Below are 19803 nucleotides of genomic sequence, written 5' to 3'. Positions count from 1 at the left end.
TTCTGGTTTCTTGCTTTTGGAAAGTGCCTGGAAGCAGGTCCAGCCAGTTAAGTCAACATTGAGACAGGCACTGTCCTCAAGCCTGTAAGGTGTAACACAAAGCTTCTTACCTTTTGTATCTGCCTGGGACTGTTCTCGAAGGGTCCTGGAAAGTAAAATACGAGAAATCAGCTGTGCGAGCGTGCGTCACTACACAACCACAGGCTTTGGAAAAACAAAACAGTCACTGCCAAAGAACTATGCGGAACAACTGCACTTAAGAACACGTCACACCAATGATCAAACAAAAAGGACCTGTATCTGGTTTTCCAGCCCAAACCAACCATGTTTTAAAGTTTAATAGTGAAATATTTTGGTTGTGAGTTTAGCCTTTAATGGCTGAGCGATTTTTCCAGCCCAAAGTATTTTAAAAGTTAGAAAACAGACATGAGGTATAACATAAGCATTCAAAAACCATAATAGTCAGAGTTTCTTTTTTTCTTTTAGTTATGGTTTCAAATAAACAAGGCTGGCCTGGAACTAGCTGGGGCCCTGAGGACAGCTGTGACCGTCTGATCTCCCTGCCTCCATCTGAGTGCAGGGATTATGTATGTGCACCATCACACCCTGATTACGGCAGGAGATTGGCCCCAGTGATTGGAGCACACTAGCTAAGCACCTTCCTACCGCTTCAACCTGCTAATCACTGTCTTATACTATCTCCCTGTCTTTATTATGCTCCCGATAAAACAAAGCTAAACAAACCAACAAACAAAAATGATAACAACACCAGGGTGGCGTACGCCTGTAATCCCAGCACCCAGAAGGCAGAGGCAGGAGGATCTACAAACAAATATGGGTGGAGAGATGGCTCAGCTCAGAGCACCGGCTCCTCCTGCAGAGCCAGAGTTCAAATCCCAGCCCAGTTCTTAGGGCCAGGGCACCCTCTTCTGGCTTCTGTACTTACAAAGATACACACATACACATAAACAATAAAAGACAAAGTTAAAGAAACCTATCACTCACCACATACACACAGAGATTAATGATTTTTAAGAGTACAGCTAAAAATAAAAAGAGAGCAAAGTACATATTACTGTGATGATCCTAAGCTATAAAAATAAAGAGAAAGACAGACAGACTCCTGAAAGTTAATATTAACTTCAAAGGTGGAAAAGTACTGTGCAAATAAGTAGGCAGTAATTGTGATAAGTCTGGGTTCCTCAGATACGTTTTTAGTTTCATCTTAACAAAACATCAAATTTAAGTGATGAGCCCCTTTAAAACGGATAATAGTGTTAAACCTAAGAAGATTATATAATTAAAGAATTTCTGGTCTAGTTAAAATGAAAGAATGAGTCACTTTATAAGATGACCAGTTGTATAGCAGAACACTAGCGACTGATTGCAGCTAACTGCATAGTGACCTGGGCAACAGTCCAGAAAACGGTTCAGGAGGAAGGACTAAGCCACCTTCCAACCAGACATGCCACTCGGCAGTTGAGACTAGGGGTTTGGGTTTCTTCTAGTGCCTTAACAGGAAGCAGAAGACATGCCCACTGTATTGTGGAACTGCATGACAGGAGTGAGCACAGCAGGCTTACAATGTAAAGTTGGTGGAAGTTTAAAAAGCTAACTGAGACATAAAATCTTTATCAACTTCTCCCACATGAGCTAACTATTCCCAATAGTTCCCCACTAAGCATCGAAAACCACTAAAAGATAATACCCTTATCGAAATATTCCATTTTTATTCCTTATTTGTTAAGTAAAAGCCGACCTTCTGGAAGCCTGCCCTTGCCCCTAAATCTAGAGAAATCACTTTCTTAGCAATCTGATGGATGTTATGGGAAAGAAAAATAAAACCAATGAAGGCAACAAAATCCCAAGCCCTGACAACAAGAATGTTATCAAAGAGGAAAAAGAGCCAGGTGACAGGATCCTGGAGTATCTGGGCGGGCCTGACCCCAGGAACTGAGTTCAGTACTACTTCTGGGGGCGTCTCCTGTGACAGCCACTGGGAAGACGTTGTCACTCGCCTGGGTATCAGCTGGTCGTAATGCAGAGAGAGCAACAAAACCTTGGCAAACAAATATTATGACATTTCTTCACCCTTTGTCCTTAAAAAGGCATCCACTAAAATGAAGGTCGGTGTTTGCTTTTCTGTAGTAATTTAGCAAAATAGATTCTCTATTTATAAAAGCAAGCTTATCTCCAGAGAATAACAGGAAAAAAACAAGGTTTATAAACTCTAGCTACTCATACTCCAGCACAACATGATTCTTTTATAAGGGGGAGAATATTCACTGTTCCTCCACATACAGATGGAATTCTACACAAATATAACCTCCCTTCCTTACAATTTCCTAGCTAGAAAATTCATTTCCATGACCACAAAAATTCCAATGCAGAGGAGCTTACTAACTGTATAATTATTAGAGAACCTCATTAATAACCACAAGTGATTACTGCTGAACTCGACAGGTCCACTTTATCTGTGACCTGCCCTTCCTGGGCTAGTGTTTCTCCGATCTTATTTCACATACGCTTCCCATCTGTTTACACAGCACAGGCCCTCGACTGCATCTCACCTGTGAGGACTGTGTTCAGAGATTTCCTTACTGACTGTTCTATGTTCCAACGAGGCAAAACAAGCTGGTGCTTTGCCAACATTTTCCAAGCTCTGCCCAGGTACTTCCCCTTCCCTTGCAAGGAAAAATAGGCTTGAAATGTGTTGTGTAACAGACCTGGGGTTTTCAAAGGATCTTGTAGCGTGGAACCTGGGACTTCCAAAACCAGGATCAAGCACAGATGTACTTTCTACAAGCATGCAGAAGACCTTCTCTGCTCTCTCTCTCTCTCTCTCTCTCTCTCTTTTCACATTTGAACTTCCTATAAGTAAACAGGCCACAACCCAAATTGTTGGCCATGTCATCAATTTATCTTCCAGTGGGTTGGGATGGGAAAGGTTGGGAAAGACCACAAAGGGCTTTCTAACTGGGGGAGAGTCACAGGCAGTTACAGCAGCAAGCGATTTTGAATTTGACTCCTCTGCTCTGCCTTGGGACAGGACTGCTGGAGCAACCAGAAGAAATTTAATGAGGCCTGAAAATGAGCAAAGTGGGCACTCAGTGTACCTTGTTCTTAGAAAACAACAACGTATTCAAGAAATGGTTTTATAAGAAGAAATGTTTTCTGTGAGTCCTTGTAACTTTTCAATACATTAAGACTAAGTAAAAATTGCTAATGCTCATTCAGGAGATGACACTGAGGACAGACAGATCCTGCAAGTAACTTAGACAATATGCAACAGGTTACTTTTTTATTCCTTTTTAATCTTGGAAATGATTTGTGCATCTTCAACACAAAAGTTTTTCTCTATAAATTTATTCAAAGAAAACAACTCAAAACAAATGGCTTAATACATACAGTTGTTATTATTGTTACTTACAAGAGTAAAAGATTTTAACCATTGATGATTACCATTAATGGCTAATTTGTGTTAACTGAAAAGAAAATTTTATGCTACTGAATAAGTTGTGTTTTAAGGAAAGGTCCATGCTTCCCTGGCTGGCTTGTCACTTAGAATATAATAGAGGCTGGCTCCTAATCTGTGCTAGAATTGCCAACACGTGCAGCCACACTCTGGAAACAAAAGTTTTGAATATAAGAAAAATGTTCATACTATAACATCTACAAGGGCATTTCAGAAAAAGCTCCAAACACAGGCAAGGTAGTGCACACAGAGGCAGGCAGAGCTCCAAGTTTGAGGACATCCTGTTTACAGAGTAAGTTCCAGAACAGCCATGGCTACACAGAGAAACCCTGTCTTGAAAAGCCAAAGGAAGGAAAAATTCAAACATACACACAATCCAGCAATTCCAGTGTTGGGATTTTATCACACATGTGCAAAGTAATATCTTTGGGGCTTCCCAATACTGCAATGTTTTCTTATTACAGCAATAAACAAACAACCTTAATAACCAAAATTAGCTTAAAATATTAGTGTGCTTATAAAATGGAAAATTCTGCATCTGTGAAAAATAATACTCAAGCTCCTACTGGACTGTTGCATAAGTCTGTGTACAGTACCAAGTGAGAAAGTTATGGTGGAAAACAGCCTGGGTAAAATACTGCAAGGACGACGGTGTGTTCGTCCGCCTTTCATTACTGTGACAAAATACCTGGCAAACAATTTCAAAGGGAGTCAGACTTAAGCTCCTTCCCAGTTCCCGAGGTTCTGGCCCATGGCTGGCTGGCTCCTTTGCTATAGGCCTGTGGTGGAGCAGAGCTTCGTGGGAAGAAGGCACCACTGCTTACTTCATAAGGATTGAAGATGGGCCACAGACCCACTTTCGGACTAAGAACTATAGCCTAATAATGCCATCAAATTATGTCTCCACCAACGAAATCATCCTTTGATGAAGTTAGCGTTACAACTAAACACTGCTGTGGGACAGACAGACAGGCAGAGACAGCTCTCGTTGTGTGGATTAGTTCTAAAGCTATATGTAGCTGCTTCCAGGAAGGCAGCCAGGCAGTTGGCAACCTTTTACCATGCACTTAGGATTTTGGATTTTGTGCCACATGATCACCCACCTTTGAAAAATTAAAAGAGTAAGATTCAAGAGTTCACAGAAAACAGCAGACCATAAACGAGTTAATCAGCTACAAAGTGTTTCTTTTTATGCTCTATTATTGTCTAAATTTAATTTAATCACAAAAGTTTTACTTAAGAAGCAAGCATGACCACATTTAAAAGCTGTACGAAGGCACAGCTAAAAAAAATAAGAGGGGCTGGAGAGATGGCTCAGAGGTTAACAGCACTGGGTCCTCTTCTTAGAGGTCCTGAGTTCAATTCCCAGCAACCACATGGTGGCTCACAACCATCTATAATGAGATCTGGTGCCCTCTTCTGTCATGCAGGTGTATATGCAAGCAGAACATTATATATATATATATATAATAAGTAAATCTTAAAACAAAACAAAACAACCCAACAGTCTGTTTAAAAAAAAAAAAGAAAGAAAAAGAGTTTGAATCTTCATTTTCTATTAGCATTGTGTGTATTACATCAAAAATTTAAACCAGAACTAAAATACTCTAACCACCCACAAAGCCAAGCCAAACTCACATTGGCCTTTGCAGTCTTCACTCTTAAAGACCTATATCCCTGAGTGGCTCAGATCTGTAGACAATGCTAGGATGTGGCCTTTCTTTCTGTCCTACTAAACTAAAACAACTAATGATGCTAAGACTGCTCCCTTCTCCATCCTTCCTCTCCCACACAACTCCTCTAGATTTTGGTGCTGTGAGTATCTATCCTTTTGGAGCAACAGGCACTGCAAACTGAGATTGTAGCTCAGAGAGATGTCAACTATGTGAACAGAACATCTCCGGTTCCCACTGCCACCTCTGATGAAGCCATTAGGGAGGCCCACGAGAGGACTTAGCTTCACTCTCATGCTAAGCAACCGGCCTGGCAAAATACACTTGAAGCCAAGGTCACAGCCAGTGGCCAACCTTTAATCCTAATTACTAATAAAACAGACAGACAGGAACTGAAGAAATGAAGAGCAGGTCTGGGAAGACCTCAGAATAGTTAAATAATGACAGATGCATCAGGGCAGCAAGCTCTGGAAGACCAGCTCTGCTGAGCTATAAGTCCATGTTAGCGTGCGCACAGGAAATAATTGGACTACAACAGACAGAGCCTTTTCATATTGAAAGAAATCAGCCTTTGTCTAAAGACACTGTGATATTATTACACTGTTAGTATGGCTTTGTTCTTAAAGTGCCCAGAGTAAGCTGAAGGGCAAGAACTGAAACCAAGTCTAGACTTTCAATTAAAATGGTATATTTTCTCCACTGCTGTAAATTAAACCTTCATTGTGTGGGAAGTCATCATTGAAAGAGTACCAAGTTAATTTCAATTTTGTTAAACAAAAAAGCACAAAGATACTTGTAGATGATGACCGATCACAAACAGTTGAGAGAAATAGCGCTATTAGCATTATAGGGGGCTGTAGGCATACGGTTACTGTATAATTCAAATGCTGGCTTCTGTACTGACCCCCTTCCCCGACCTCTTATCTGGTTGTAATCCTTGTTCTGAGAATCTCCTGTCTCAATGTTTTGTAAACACTGCTCCCCAATTGTCTCCTGATATGCCAATAAAGCATCTTACAGCCAATCGCTGAGCAGGGTAAAGAAAAAGGCTGGACTTCCTGCCAGCCAGGGGAGGAAGAGTTAGAGGAGGAAGTAGGGTATTCTGCCACCAGCAGAGGTCCAGGAGATGTCACAAGAGAGGAGCTGGAGGAGGAAAGCAATAAAGTGCAAACAATCTCTGGGATTTACTCTGGATGAAGCAAGATTAGTTTAGAGAGTTAAGAATAGAGTACTAACTGCTCAGCTAATGTGCTATGAAGCTTATTAAAATTAAATTTTTTTTCTATTTTCCACAGAGCCATGATGATCATTACTCACAGTAAGGGATGAGAGGTCAAGACGGAGCATATTACGCTATGGATCTATGTCAGTAACTTCAGCATTAGAGAAGACAGAGATGTTCCTAACCACTTCAAAATAATCTGCCTCCCTCTGTCAAATTGTCTTCATAATGTTGCAAAAAATAGCAAACAGGAAAAAGAAATTGCAAATAGGTATATATTTAATCTTTTCATCAAGTATAGAAATGAATATACTTTCATTAAGTATAGAAATGTGCGTAGTCCTCCAAAATGCCTTTTAAAGTCACATCACAATATAATGAATTTAGAAAACCAAGATGAGGGGCTGGGGACATAGCTCAGTCAGTAGATTACTTGTCTACCCAGCACAATGGCCTGAATTCATTTTCCAGCAAAGCTGGGGGTGGTGGTGCACAGCAGCAATCCTACCACTCAGCCGTCAGAGAAAAGAGGATCTGAGGTTCAAGGTCATTCTTGCTACAAGGGAAGGGAGGGGAAAGGAAAGAACAGGAAGGGAAGGGAGGAAAAGGGAGAGTAGGGGGAGAGGAGAGAAAGTAAGTCTGAAAAGACATGATCTTTTAGGATGCAAACCGTACGTGGTGACAGCACTGGGAAGGTAGAGACAGGAGGGTCACAACTTTGAGGCCAACTTGAGGATACAGAGCAAGTTCAAGGCTAGCCTAGGCTACAGAACAAGACTTCTCTCAAAAAGAAAAGCATGGGTGTGGTGGTATGCCCTTATAATGGCAGTTCCAGTGAGGCACAGACAGGCTTGTCCCCAGCCTGCCTCACCAGTCAGCCTAGCTTACTTGTCAAGTACCAGGACACTAAAAGACCTTGTTTCAAAAAGAAGTAGACAGCGTCTGAGGGATGATGTCTCAGCTGAGTTCTAACATCTGTCCTGTGCATGTAGTGTGGAGAGAGAAATAGACGAAATGGGGAGAGAGGAAGGAGAGGGAAGAGAACAAGAGGAAGGGAGAGAAGGCAGGGGAGTTGAAAGGTAGGCAGGCAGACTTAAAATGTCACAGAAATAACAACCTTCAGACAAATTATATCAATAATATTTGAAAACACACTTAACTCATTCTAGAGATGAGAGACACATCAGGGCAGTGGACTCTGTCCTCAGAAGCATGCAAAAAATATTCTACAGATGATTGGGTTCATAGTCAAAAGGGAGAAACTAAAGTGAAACTGAGGTTTTATTTTCTAAAGTACTTTTTGGAAAGTATGGTTTTTTTTATGGTTTATTTTTATTTTACATGCATTTGTGTTTTGTTTCTATGTGTATCTTTGTGAGGGTGTTGGACCCCCTGGAACTAGAGTTACAGACAGTTGTGAGCGGCCATGTGGCTGCTGGGAATTGAACCTAAGTCCTCTCGAAGAGCAGCCAGTGCTCTTAACTGCTGAGCCATCTCTCCAGCCCTCCAAAAGTATACAGACAATGCAAGTGTTTCTGGGAACTCTTAACATGACACTATTCCCAACACTGCATCATGTCTAAACAGTTGATCGGAGAAAGCAGGTCACCTTTTTATTCTATGCGGTTATGATCCAAAAGTCTACAACAGAAAGGGACACTCACCTCAACAATTTAACTCTTACTTCTTAGTAATAAGAAAGTTATTATTTTTCTTGGTTATTTTTACAACTGATGTTATTACCTAAACTCAGTCAGTCAGTCTCAGTCAGTCGGTTAGTCAGTCAGTCAGTCAGCCAGCCAGTCAGTCAGTCTTGCTCAGGGACTAAGAGCCAAACAATGATCAAGTCTAGAAGTATTTGGATAGAAAAGATTTGGTGGCTAAACCCACAGGAAATGATTGAGTCAGCCTGATACTACTAAAATGAGACTGGAAAACTATTAAAAGCAATTTAGAAGACTGTTGTTCAAATAGCCAGTGGCTTCCTGGTCATTTTAAGGCTTACCTGAGACAGGTAGGAAGCGCCTGGATCTAAGAGGCTCGCAGCTTCGTTCTGGATGGTGTTCTGTTGGGTGAGGGCATCTTCTCGCTTCCGTTCTTTCTGTCCTGCTTCGTCATCTTCATACTCATCTAAGCACTGAAAGAAAGAACAGTCTCCAGTTCAGTCCCCATCTAAGCAATAGAATGCTTTAATTGTACGTAAAAGCACATCTGCTGTTTTAAGAAACTGTATGTGATCACACATAAGTTTAGAAAATAAAGACGTCCCTTTTCAGCAATACATACATTCCATTCCTAAGAATTAAATTCTCTGCTAAAATCCAACACCTCTATATTCTCACCCATGGCAGCGTATCTCTTCTCAAAGTTCTATTTACTAATAACAAGTTTCTCAAGGAGATGGCTCATTCATTCTCTACCATACATTCAACATGGAAACCCACTATGGCCTTAAACACAGCACTCTGCAGAGGGCAACTCTATATACAAGCATGGAATTTATAGCTCAGTAAGGAAGGTGTGCAAGCGCGCATGCGTGCATGTGTGTGTCTGTGTGTGTGCTAGTGATAAGGTCATTTTCTACCTTCACGCTGCCTCGGGGAATATAAAGAAATAATATTTTCATATGGGAGTTAAGAAAGGCTCTGGAACAGCTAGTAATTTAAAGATGGGTATAATTGGAAGCACATATCTGGACAAACGGAATTTCATATGGTGAGAACAGCATACTGAAGACGCTTACTAGAGGGTTACCAAAGAGCTGAATCAACAGCAGCAGTTATCTATCTCCAAACCTGCCACAAGGAAACAAAATCCTATGTTATTTTGGCCCTGGTTATGAGCTACTCACAGCATACACCTAACCCACATGCTGACCCAGTTGGGTTCTCTGTGAGATCCAGAAAAACATCTCTACAGGCATTATCCACAAAGACACTGACTGAAGTCCAGGACGGCAGGGAGGACACTAGGACCTACCTGCAAGATCAGAACAGGGCACTGTGCAAACAGGAAGGGCAGCTTCGAGGTGTGGAGCTTGTCAAAGACAATTAAAAAACAAGGTGGACAGTGAGAGACGTGGGAAGGCATCTATCTAGACACAGAGGAGTCTGGCAACAGACCAGAAGGGCAAACAGAAGGAGCAAGCAGGCTGAGGTGGCAGAGCATGTTCAGACCCTTCTAGAAAACAGCAGAGTGTGCTTACACGGGTGTGACTGAGCTGCGGCTCAGCCAACCAGCTGCTGAGAACTTGGGTGAGGAAAATTATGGTTGTGTGCTACTGTTGTTGCTGTGAGTCTAAACTGCTCTTGACTCCAAGCCAGGAGACCAGTGGCTTCTGCTAGGAGCCACAGGTTTGACTTACATAGGGTAAAATTTCAGCCCCACAGCTCTTGAGGAGAGGACTGGAAAGGCATAAATTCTTATCTCCAAAGAGACACAGACAATAAATAAACTGAGAAGTCTGAACTGAAAGCTGTTACAGGACTTGGAACATCAATATATGACCAAAGCTGGCTTGGGAGGTGGAGGTGGGAGGGGCCTAAGAATAGCAATTAAGTCCAAATTAACAGGAAGAGAGAATAAAAGTAGAAAAGATAGTTAACAAAATTGATAATTTGAATTCAGAAAATAAAATACAAATCCTAAGCAAATAAAAAGCATAATCAACAAAAAGAAATCCAAGAAATGGCACAAAATTGCCCACTAATCCTAATGGGAAAAAGACTCCCTTAGGAGCTTAAGGGTAGAAAGCCTTTCTTAAACCAAGAGAGACAATGTCCAAGAGTCAAATCAGGACAGTGATGTCTTCTGCCATGGTTGTTCTGGAACTACTGGGTAACAAACCAACTTGAGACTACAGGGCTCAACTGTTACAAAGGAAGCAACTATCACCATTTTATTTATGACTCTTTAAAACTGTAAACTAAAAAATATTTATCATTAAAGTTCCTTAAGACGTCTTTTCGATAAGCAGGAGGAATAAATACCTTCCCGATACAACAGCAATGGAACGGAAGCAATGCCAACCCTTCAATGCACAGGGGAGACTAAGAAGCAAGAACAAAAGATCCAGGGAAAGGGCGGGGCAGTTTAGTCCCAACAGAAGCAGGTGGATATCTAAGAGTGTGAGGCCAGCCTGGTCTACATAATGAGTTCCAGGACAGCCAGGGAAATCCTGTCTCAAAAATTAAAACAAATCAAGCAAGCAACAACAACAAAAAGATCCAGGGAGAATGAGTTGTCATCTGTGGTCTGTTCTGTTAGCAATGACTAGGCTCACTCCCAGGGTCTAAACAGCAGAAGTCCCTTGGTGCTAAGATATATCATACAGCATCAGGAGTTTAAAACCAGAATTCTAAACCACAAGCCTGGACAGATAGGAAGCCAGAGTCGGGGCAGGTAGCCATGAACTCTCTCAACACCGGATGTTCTTTGGTTCATGTTTATTTCCATTTTCTGAGACCCAGCACCTCAATTACCTTTTCCTTTGCATCCCTCCTTTAATTACGGAAGACCCCACCCCCCAGGCAAATTAAAAACAAAAGTGAAAAATGCAGTACATGTTTGAAAGTAAACCACCATGATGAGGCAAACTGAGACACCAAGTAAAGTAACTCACATTGAAACCCTGCATTTCTTCCTATGGCACAGCTGCCTAGGCACCCATTCCATCCCATCGTACCCAGCATCTCTGTAGGAGAATGTACCTTACCTTACAGGCTTGCTGGCTGCCAGCCTAGCTTTGGGATCCCTGAGGAATACTGTCTCAAAGGAACAAGGTGGAGAATGACACAGAGGACGTAAGTGAACCTTCTTCTTGGCCTCTGTGTCCCTCCCCACACCACCATGTACAAGTGCCACACACAGCAAACAAATACAAATAAAATTTCACTCTTCCCCCTTACACCACCTTCTCTACCCCTGAAGTCTCTTGAATCTGCGACAAGTACTCCAGCCGTGGTCAGTCTCCCGTCACCAGGTCTCAGGGCTAACCTCTACCAGGTCCTCCAAACAAGCTATCCTGAGGAAGCTCTATCACATTTTTCAACAAAATAATAAAAACAAGATGACATTTCCCCTAATTATTAAATCAGTCATCGTGCATTATAAACAACAACAACAACAACAACAAAAAAAAAAACACCTTTAACTATAGAAATGAAGGAGAAAATAAAATCTTCCTCCGCTTAAACTCTCAGGCTGGCAATGGGAGCCCTGCTTGGTCGTGAGCTTGCCCCTGCGCAGCAGACGCTGACTACAGGCAGCTGATCCACTCTGCCTGTGTATGACTGTAAGCTAATCTAGCCCTATCTTGCAAGCTTCGGGTATATCTGCAACTCTCACATCTCTTAAAATGTTAGCAACTTCCATCCCAAAAACCTTACAGGTTGGCTGGCGACGACGGCAAGAGTGAAGACTACTGGTAGGACTACTCTTTCACCTCTTTCTAAACCCTTAGGAAAATAATAGTTTCAGTGAGCCTCAGTTAGTAGGGTGAGCTTCCGTCACAATTTTACTCGCTTTGGGAATCTCCTTAACATCTTCACTTTCTTAGCATCTAAGAGTTTCTTCATATACTGTAAGGATAGGAAATTTGTGTACTTGGTAAGGATCTTTTTCTAGTTTACTGTGATTAACCTCTGTGACATTTTCTCATGTAGTTTTACGCTAAGGTTTCCAACTTAAAGATCTAATCAGTCACGTATTTCCTAGTTCTTGCTGTCACATTCATAAATTATTACATAATGAGCTTGGAATGTCCTGGTCTCTTTTCTCAACAATGACAAACTGTCTCGCCATGAACACTGATGGCTCCCACCAGAGCCCAGCACATTTCAGGTTCACCCAGGTGACCTACATTTACCTCCTCACCTTCCATTCAAAATGATTTTTTCAAGAGGGACACAATGGTGCACACCTTTGATCCCAGCACGTGGGAGGTAGAGGCAGGAGGATCTCTTTGTAAGTTCAAGGCCAGCCTGGTTTATGGAGTGAGTTCTAGGACGGCCAGAGCTACATAGTGAGATCCTGTCTGGGAAGAAAAAATGCTATCTTTATCATGTATTTTTGGATGAGTATGTTTTTCACTTATTCTGTTTTTCTGACCTCTCTACATTAATGTACAAGGGACCCTCCTTTTACCATTGTGAGTTAATGACATCCAGTAACCTCTGCCAGCACCATTCTTTCTCATTCATCGCTAAATCTTCTCTAGTCAACTTATTCTTTCCATTTGAATTCCGTATCTTTCATTTAATAAATAAATTATTCAGAGAAAAATTCTGGATAACACTTGTTGGGGTGTAAACTTGTAAATGGGGGCCACATCTTTGCCTCCTAAAGAGGGTTGTGGCTACCTAAGAAAATCAAAGTTCCAAGGGGTAGACCTTCCACAAATACACACTGAGAACAGAAAAACACTAACAGCAACATGGTAACAAGACAACACCTGCTCTTCATTAACACAGTATAAAGTTTAACAATAGGAAACTGAGGGAGCACGGTAGAGGACTTGCAATACTGATGGGACACAAAGTAAGCAGAGGGGCCAGAGGGACTTAAGAAAGGTGAAACACCTTGTTCTTTAAAAGAATCCAAATAGATTAACTCAGGCACATAAAGCAGAGAGCTCTAGCAGTAGTCTCTGTTGCCTGCAATGAATACAGCCTTCTGTGATGAGCAGAAACAGAATAAGGTTAACATACATGGGAAGCTTAGGATAAGGGCAAAAGGATGAAAATGAATTAAATAAAAATGTGGAAGGATTTCCTGTAGAAGGATTTTAATTTAGACCATAGCTGCTCTGGTAGATCACTTTCAAAGACCTTCTGGGTCTGTATGATCTGCTGGAATACAAACATGTCTTTAGTACAGGAGACAGGCAAGAAGATCTGAGTTCAAGGCAGCCTGGTATCAAACAAATATCAGTAAAGAAAAGCTGAGGTCCCAGCGTGAGTCAATCCCAAACAATGAAGGTAAAGATAGTTTGTAGAAGGAAGCACCCAAGTTTGAAAGTGATGTAGACAAGAGAAGAGGGGGAGAAAGAGGGAGGAAGAAGGAGAGAAGGAGGAAGGGGAAAAAGGAGGAAGGGAGAGAGGAGGCAGTTTTACTGGGACAATAACAGAGAGATAGGTTGCAGAGAAAGAACTCAGGTGAAGACTGAATGAGCCAGAGATAAGGGGCCAGAGGATAGAGCAAAATGATGGAGTTAGTTTGAGGCCAAGCAGACCAATTCAGGGACTGAGAGAGAAGCCAGATTGAATAAGTCAGCTGGGAGAGGAGTTTGAGCCAGAACAGCTGAGTTGAACAAGCCATCTATGAGCTCAGAAAGAACAAGAAAGGGTGAGTTTAGGCAGTAAGTCCCAGAGGCTGAAAACATTCTAGGCCTAGGTTAGATGGTATGGAGGCTAGATGCTTCCAGGACTAGGCGTACGTTAGCAGAAGGAGAAAGTAAGCTTCCAAGACATCAACTGAAGCAGGTGAATAAAAGTTACTTTTATAATTTCCAAATAAGTCCTGAAGGTCTGGGACAATAAATGTCAATCAGTGACAATTAGTGACAATCAATGTCACTAATCTATAGTGTTTCTAGTTGGCTGTTACTAGATTTTATTAGTGCTATGAGTGCAATTTTCCATTGAAAATGATTCAGATTCATATTTTCCACAAGCTTGCTTATTTGTTCATCTATCTATCTATCTATCTATCTATCTATCTATCTATCTATCTATCTATCTATCATTTATTATCTGTTCATTTTTGAGGCAGGATCTTGCCACGTAGCCCAGGCTAGCCTTGAATTAGCAATCAATCTTCCTGCTTCAGCCTCCTGAGTGCTGGTATCACAGACATGCATTATCAGGCCCAATTGTCTTCTTATTTTTGGAATGAATGTGGAAGAAGGTCACTGCATATCTTTTCACTGTTCAGACAGGTTACTCAGAAGCAAGTCTCAACAGGCAGGATATTAACTATGCAATTATAGTTGAACATATTTTTATTAACGGCATTTTCCAGCAACATCTGACTTTTCCCCCACTGGCATTTCTTTCTCCTTCTAAGTTACTAAATGTAATCAAGATTCTAGAACAGTGCTAGTTTTAGGTGAAAACTCTTTCCCCAGTGTTACATACTTCATAGGCTGTGCGTTATCACCCACAACAAACATTCCAACCAAAACAGACTTGTCTCAGTGCTTTCCAGTTGGGAGGTAAGTAAGCCTGGGTATTTGCAACCTAAAAATTCCTCAACGTGAGTCACACAAGCAGAGAGGAAAACCCAGTAAGCACCACTGTAAGGAAGGAGACATCTTAAGAAGAAACTGACAAACAGGCAAGATGCAGAAGCCACTCCGTCTTAAATGTATCTCTGACAGCTTTTAAACACGCACAGTGGGAAGTCACAAGGATGGCTACACTCCCAAAGCACCAAGGCTCACAACCATCAAAGAAAGAACCTAGAAGTGCATTGAGCTCTCAACTGTTAGCGTATTTACACAGTGTAGTACACAAAGCCTTTCCTTGGCTATTCCAACGATAAAAGCTGGACACTAACAGTTTATTAATAACACTAAGTTATTCTAGAACTTCCTAGTAGCTTGGACACTTAACCAACTAATGCTTCGGTTTTTCTCATCTCTTAAATGGAAACAGCACCAGCTACCACCTAACCCTTGGGATGACTAAAGGTAACAGCACTCATCAGCATGACTGGCACACAGCTCTCCATCAATGTATCATTGTCGTAATAACTGCAACTTCTATTAAAGAACACTGACATCCACATAAGCATGTTAACAACATTAATATTGCTATTTTCAAGTTCTTGAGCATTTCACCTGGAATCATCACTTTAATTCTCTGTGGGTCAACCCACAAATGTCCATTTCTTCACAGAGTAGGCCCTTCATATTGATTGACTAGATAAAAGCTTGTCCTTTAGTTTCAAAGGTGAAAGGTAAAGCCCAGATGTTCAGAGTGATGGCTTGGTGGATTCAGTGCTTGCTACACTGGCATGGCGGCCCGCATTCAGGTTCCCAACAGCCAAGTAAAAGCTTAGTGGAGGCACACACCTCCAACGTCAATACCCATGTGTGATTGAGGAAAGAGGGGGAAGGGAGACGGAGGATCCTGCAGCCTTTCTTGACCAAAATCAAGGAATTCTAAGTTCAGCTAGAAAGCCTGAAGCCTGTCTCCAAAATTAAGGCGGAAAGTGAGAGGGGAAGATGCCCCAGCATGGACATCTTATCTGCACACATACACACAGATACTGTCCACACACCACACAAAGTTTGAGTATAAGTTTTCAATTTCCTAATTTCAACAGTTTTACCCCTTGACACACGGTCTCACTATCACCCCTGGGCTGGCCTTGACATCCTCCCAACAGGCCAATAGTAGAGAGCACGCCACAGGCCCAGACCAGCTGTTTACACCCTTGACAGTCCTCTCTGCTTCCCTGTTTGCAAACTCACTTGGCCAAACAGAATTTAATGTTCCCAAAGCCACAGAACTGACCCAAGGCTGACACAGGGTCCTTTAGTCTCCACTCAGCAATTAATACCCAAAGAAACAGGAACCTAATAAATACAAATGGACATTCTCCAATTTAATATTTCTAAATATCCTAGAATAAAAAATTTAAATGACTTCAATATAAAATGTTTTCCTAATACTTCTTTCCTTCTGCCTCAGAATATAGTAAAACCGCTCTGTACAAAGAAAAATGCCTTCTGAACCTATTTCAGTTTTACTCTGGGCAATTTCCCTGAAGGCTCTCGGGACAAACTGGCCCCTGCAGCCTCTTGCCCACAGCTCCCACAGCGTGTGCACACTGAAAGGACACTCCCAGCAGTTACACTTCTCAAAGTGGATGCAGTCAGTATGAATCGCAGTATCACACCCCGTCACATTGGTTAAACACATCCAGAAGAGCTAGGTCAGGCTGTAGCTTCAAATTTGCTGCAGGAGCCCTGACACTTAAGTAAGTCCAGTCTTGCCAGCATGGGTGGGAACGTTTGGGAAAACACTAAGAATTGCCAGTGTGGGGCAGACAGAGAAGATTAAGCTGAAGGCAGAGTACATGCTGAGATTTCTCCAAGCCCATATGTTTTGCTGAGGGTTCAAAACTATTTGGAACGCCCACTGGCAGGATAAATTGTATACATACTTGGGCAGAAGGAATGACAGCACAGAACCCACAGGAGCTTAGCAATCACAGGCATGCTTTGGGAGACAAAGCCAAGCGGCTTCTGACTCTTTTGGGCAGAACATTTCAGAGAACACCATCGTTTGGTTAAGTATTACGCAGGAGAGGTCGTTATAGGGAAGGGACCCTGCACATGTCTCTGCCCTATGGTTTGGTGTCTATGCTCTCTCTTCTCCGTCTTTTCTCCCCTTACCCAGGAGAAGCTTTATCCCTGTTTACACTCTCTTCTAACTGCCTCTCCACAGGTGCATCTGATAATACTTCGATGGGACCCCATCGAAGTAACCATTCATCGCAATATGTGCTCCTGCTTAGCTTAAAACAAACCACAATCGGCCCCGAATGTAAACCACACTTAGCATGAAGGCTATACAGCCCAAGAGGTACAGCGGCAATATTAAATAAATGAATGAACAACATCACAATTAAGATGGCCCTACTAATACTTTACAGTTGTCAAGTTCCCCATGAAGGAAAGGTCCCCTTCGCTCATTCCCATAGTACGCCCACAGTCCCTGTGATACTTCCAAACTGTAAACTTCACACAATCTAGAATCAAGGCGATGGAGACTACGTTGGGCGGGGGGATGTGTCTGTGGGGAATTGTTTTCATTAGTGGAAGACCCGCACACTGTGGGCAGTAGCTTTCCCTGGGCTGTTTCAGAGTAGAGAAAGCCAACTGAGCACAAGCATGCATTAATTCACCGCTCTCTGCCCTTGACCAGGAATGTGATGTGACCAATTCTCTCAAGCTCCAGCCCCTGTGACTTGCCTGCCATAGTAGAACTGGGAGCCAAACAGAGCCTTTCTTCCAGTAGTTGTTTTGAGAGTCTTTTTATCACAACAGGAAAAACAACTAAGTTCTAAACCCTCTCTTATCTCTCACCCCTCCTCCGGCAGATGCACAGAATGTGGCTGCTGAATCTTCTTCCCCTGTCCCAGGCTTAGAACCATGCTAAGACCAAGAACATAACCACAGAGAACCTGCCTCTCTAGCTGCCACTTCTTTTGACACATACCCCTCTGACATAGGAGAAGCTGATCCCTTGGAAGAATGGAAATGCACAATAAGAAAAGTCCCGCAGGAGTCTGGGGCGGCGGGGAGGAATCTTTGCCAAGTGCTGCGTCTGCAGGCCCATCTGAGAGTCTGAGGTTAGAAAAAACCAAACCAAGTGTCCTGTCACACTGCCAGTGAGTAGATACTAAAAGACATGAAAAAGGAACTGAAGCCGTCAGTCCAATTTTATCTAAGGACTATACAGCATGGCCATCATTTAATGCCCAGTCTTCAGTTCACGTTCACTGTGTAACACTGAGCTCCCTCTCCATCCTTCATTCTTAAGCAAGACAACTACCTGATAAATCTTTTTATTGTTTGAGAATCTCATCCATGAACATAATAAGTTCTAATCAAACCCACCTCCACCACTCCCACCCCTCTAACGTCTTCCATACTCCCACCACCCACATTTCCTCCCGGCGTCATATATTCTTAGCGGTGTCGGCTAGGCAGGAGTGTAAGGGCCATATCCGGAAACACAGGAAGCCTCTCGGGGGCCACATCTAAAGAAAATGGACTCCCCTTCCGCCAGCAGCCATCAACTGTCAATAGCTTGAGGGACTTTGTGAGTCGTATGCCCCCCATGCCCACCATCTATCCATGTTAAAATCTGGACTGTCTTGAACTCATGTCGGGTCTTGACCGTGTAGCCCTAGCCTCTGTCAGTTCAGGTCTGCAACTGCCCTGTCGTGTCTGTAAAATTGTTTTGCAGATGTCCTCTGCTGTCTGGCTCACAATCTTTCTTCCCACCTTCTTTTCCTCCATGGCTCCTAAACCTTGTGCGGCAGTATATCATACAGATGTCCCATTTAGAGCTGAGCACTTCACACTCTCTTGTTCTCTGTCCTTTGTCCTGTTCTGAGTCTCTGTATTAATAGGCAGTTGATCAGGGCTGAGAACTATATAATCAATGAACATAAAGATAAGTATGTGGAAGCATCAGCTGATAATTAAAAGAAAAAATTAGAGGAGCACTTATCCAAATGAGCTCAGATACAGAAGAACGATAACAACAAGGAGTCAGTGTATCACCTATACGCAGCACACTGTCTGCCGGGGTTTGGGGGTGTAACAATGACAATGGCCTGTGTGCACTGATTACCCTCCTGTACAGTCTTGGAAGGAGTTATATGATAGGCCTGAGTTACATCACTAATAAGCAATGGGACTGTGATTTAATGCAGAGCAACCTGGCTGGAACCAGCACTTAACCCCTACACTGTATTTACAGCTTTACGATGCTAGGCTTGTTCCCAACTTTAGCAGAGCCTCAAACACAGCAAGTGTTCTATGTAATATGCAATTATGTAAAATGTGAAGAAGAGCATGACTACGGTGTGAGATAACCATCACTCAAACCTTCAACACCCAGCTGCCTAATAAAGGGAGAAAAAGAAAATGCATGACTCTCAAAGCCTGCTGTCACTCTCTATCTGTAATATAGAAGGAATCAACTAAAAGCACCTACTAAACAAGGCAGGAGGTCCTACGCTTATAAAAATCAGGAGGTGCATGAGTTCAAGGCCAGCCTGGGCTACAAAGCAGCAAGTTAGGTTGCAGTTTAGGATACACAGTGAGATCCTTCACGAACAAACAATTTAAAACTGAGGCTTTGTGGTTGAAGACATTTTTAATAAGAGAAACTGCTTTACCAACCATGAGCACAACAGAACATATGCAATAGCTTGTCAGTGCTGCCAAAACAAAATACCACAGGTCTGAGCGAAGTAAACCACAGAGGTTTATTTTCTTGCAGTTCTGGAGGCTGTGAGTCCCAAACGAAAGCGCCGGAAGGTGTGGATTCTCCCAAGGCCTCGCCACCGAGTGTGTGCATCTCTGGGATCCATACTCTCTCTCTCTCTCTCTCTGCCCTATCTCTCTTAGCACTTAAAGCATACAAACTTGGGGGTACAAAACAGTCTATAACAACGTGTAACAGCTGCTCTTCTGGGAGCCCAGTCCTAGAACACAGAACACTGTATTTGTCATGAGCCACTGCAGAACCAACAGTGATGTGAAGTTATTTCTACACTAGAAAAAAAAAAAAAGAGTAGTTCTTCATTTGTGACTAATGTTAGCAACTACATGGGGTGCTTAGAATTTTTGAAGGGCCCAATAAAATGTTCTTAATGTTAGTTCTTGCTAAATACATTATACCAGAATC

General features: G+C 42.4%; 1 protein-coding gene across 1 annotated transcript in view; it reads right to left on the bottom strand.

Moving 5' to 3' along the window:
* Positions 1 to 19803, bottom strand: part of Pawr (pro-apoptotic WT1 regulator) — an 80211-nt gene that overhangs the window by 25049 nt on the left and 35359 nt on the right. The window contains exons 2-3 of the mRNA XM_055626107.1: positions 8376 to 8507; positions 111 to 145 (exon numbers count right to left, since the gene is read on the bottom strand). Coding sequence (XP_055482082.1) covers positions 111 to 145; positions 8376 to 8507 — 167 coding nt within the window. The remainder of the gene's footprint in view (positions 1 to 110; positions 146 to 8375; positions 8508 to 19803) is intronic.

Source organism: Psammomys obesus, unplaced genomic scaffold, assembly GCF_907164565.1.
Source record: "Psammomys obesus unplaced genomic scaffold, mPsaObe1.curated_primary_1811, whole genome shotgun sequence".
NCBI lineage: Eukaryota > Metazoa > Chordata > Mammalia > Rodentia > Muridae > Psammomys > Psammomys obesus.
Note: the sequence above shows the minus strand (reverse complement) of the source record. Positions and strands in the feature narration are given on the sequence as shown.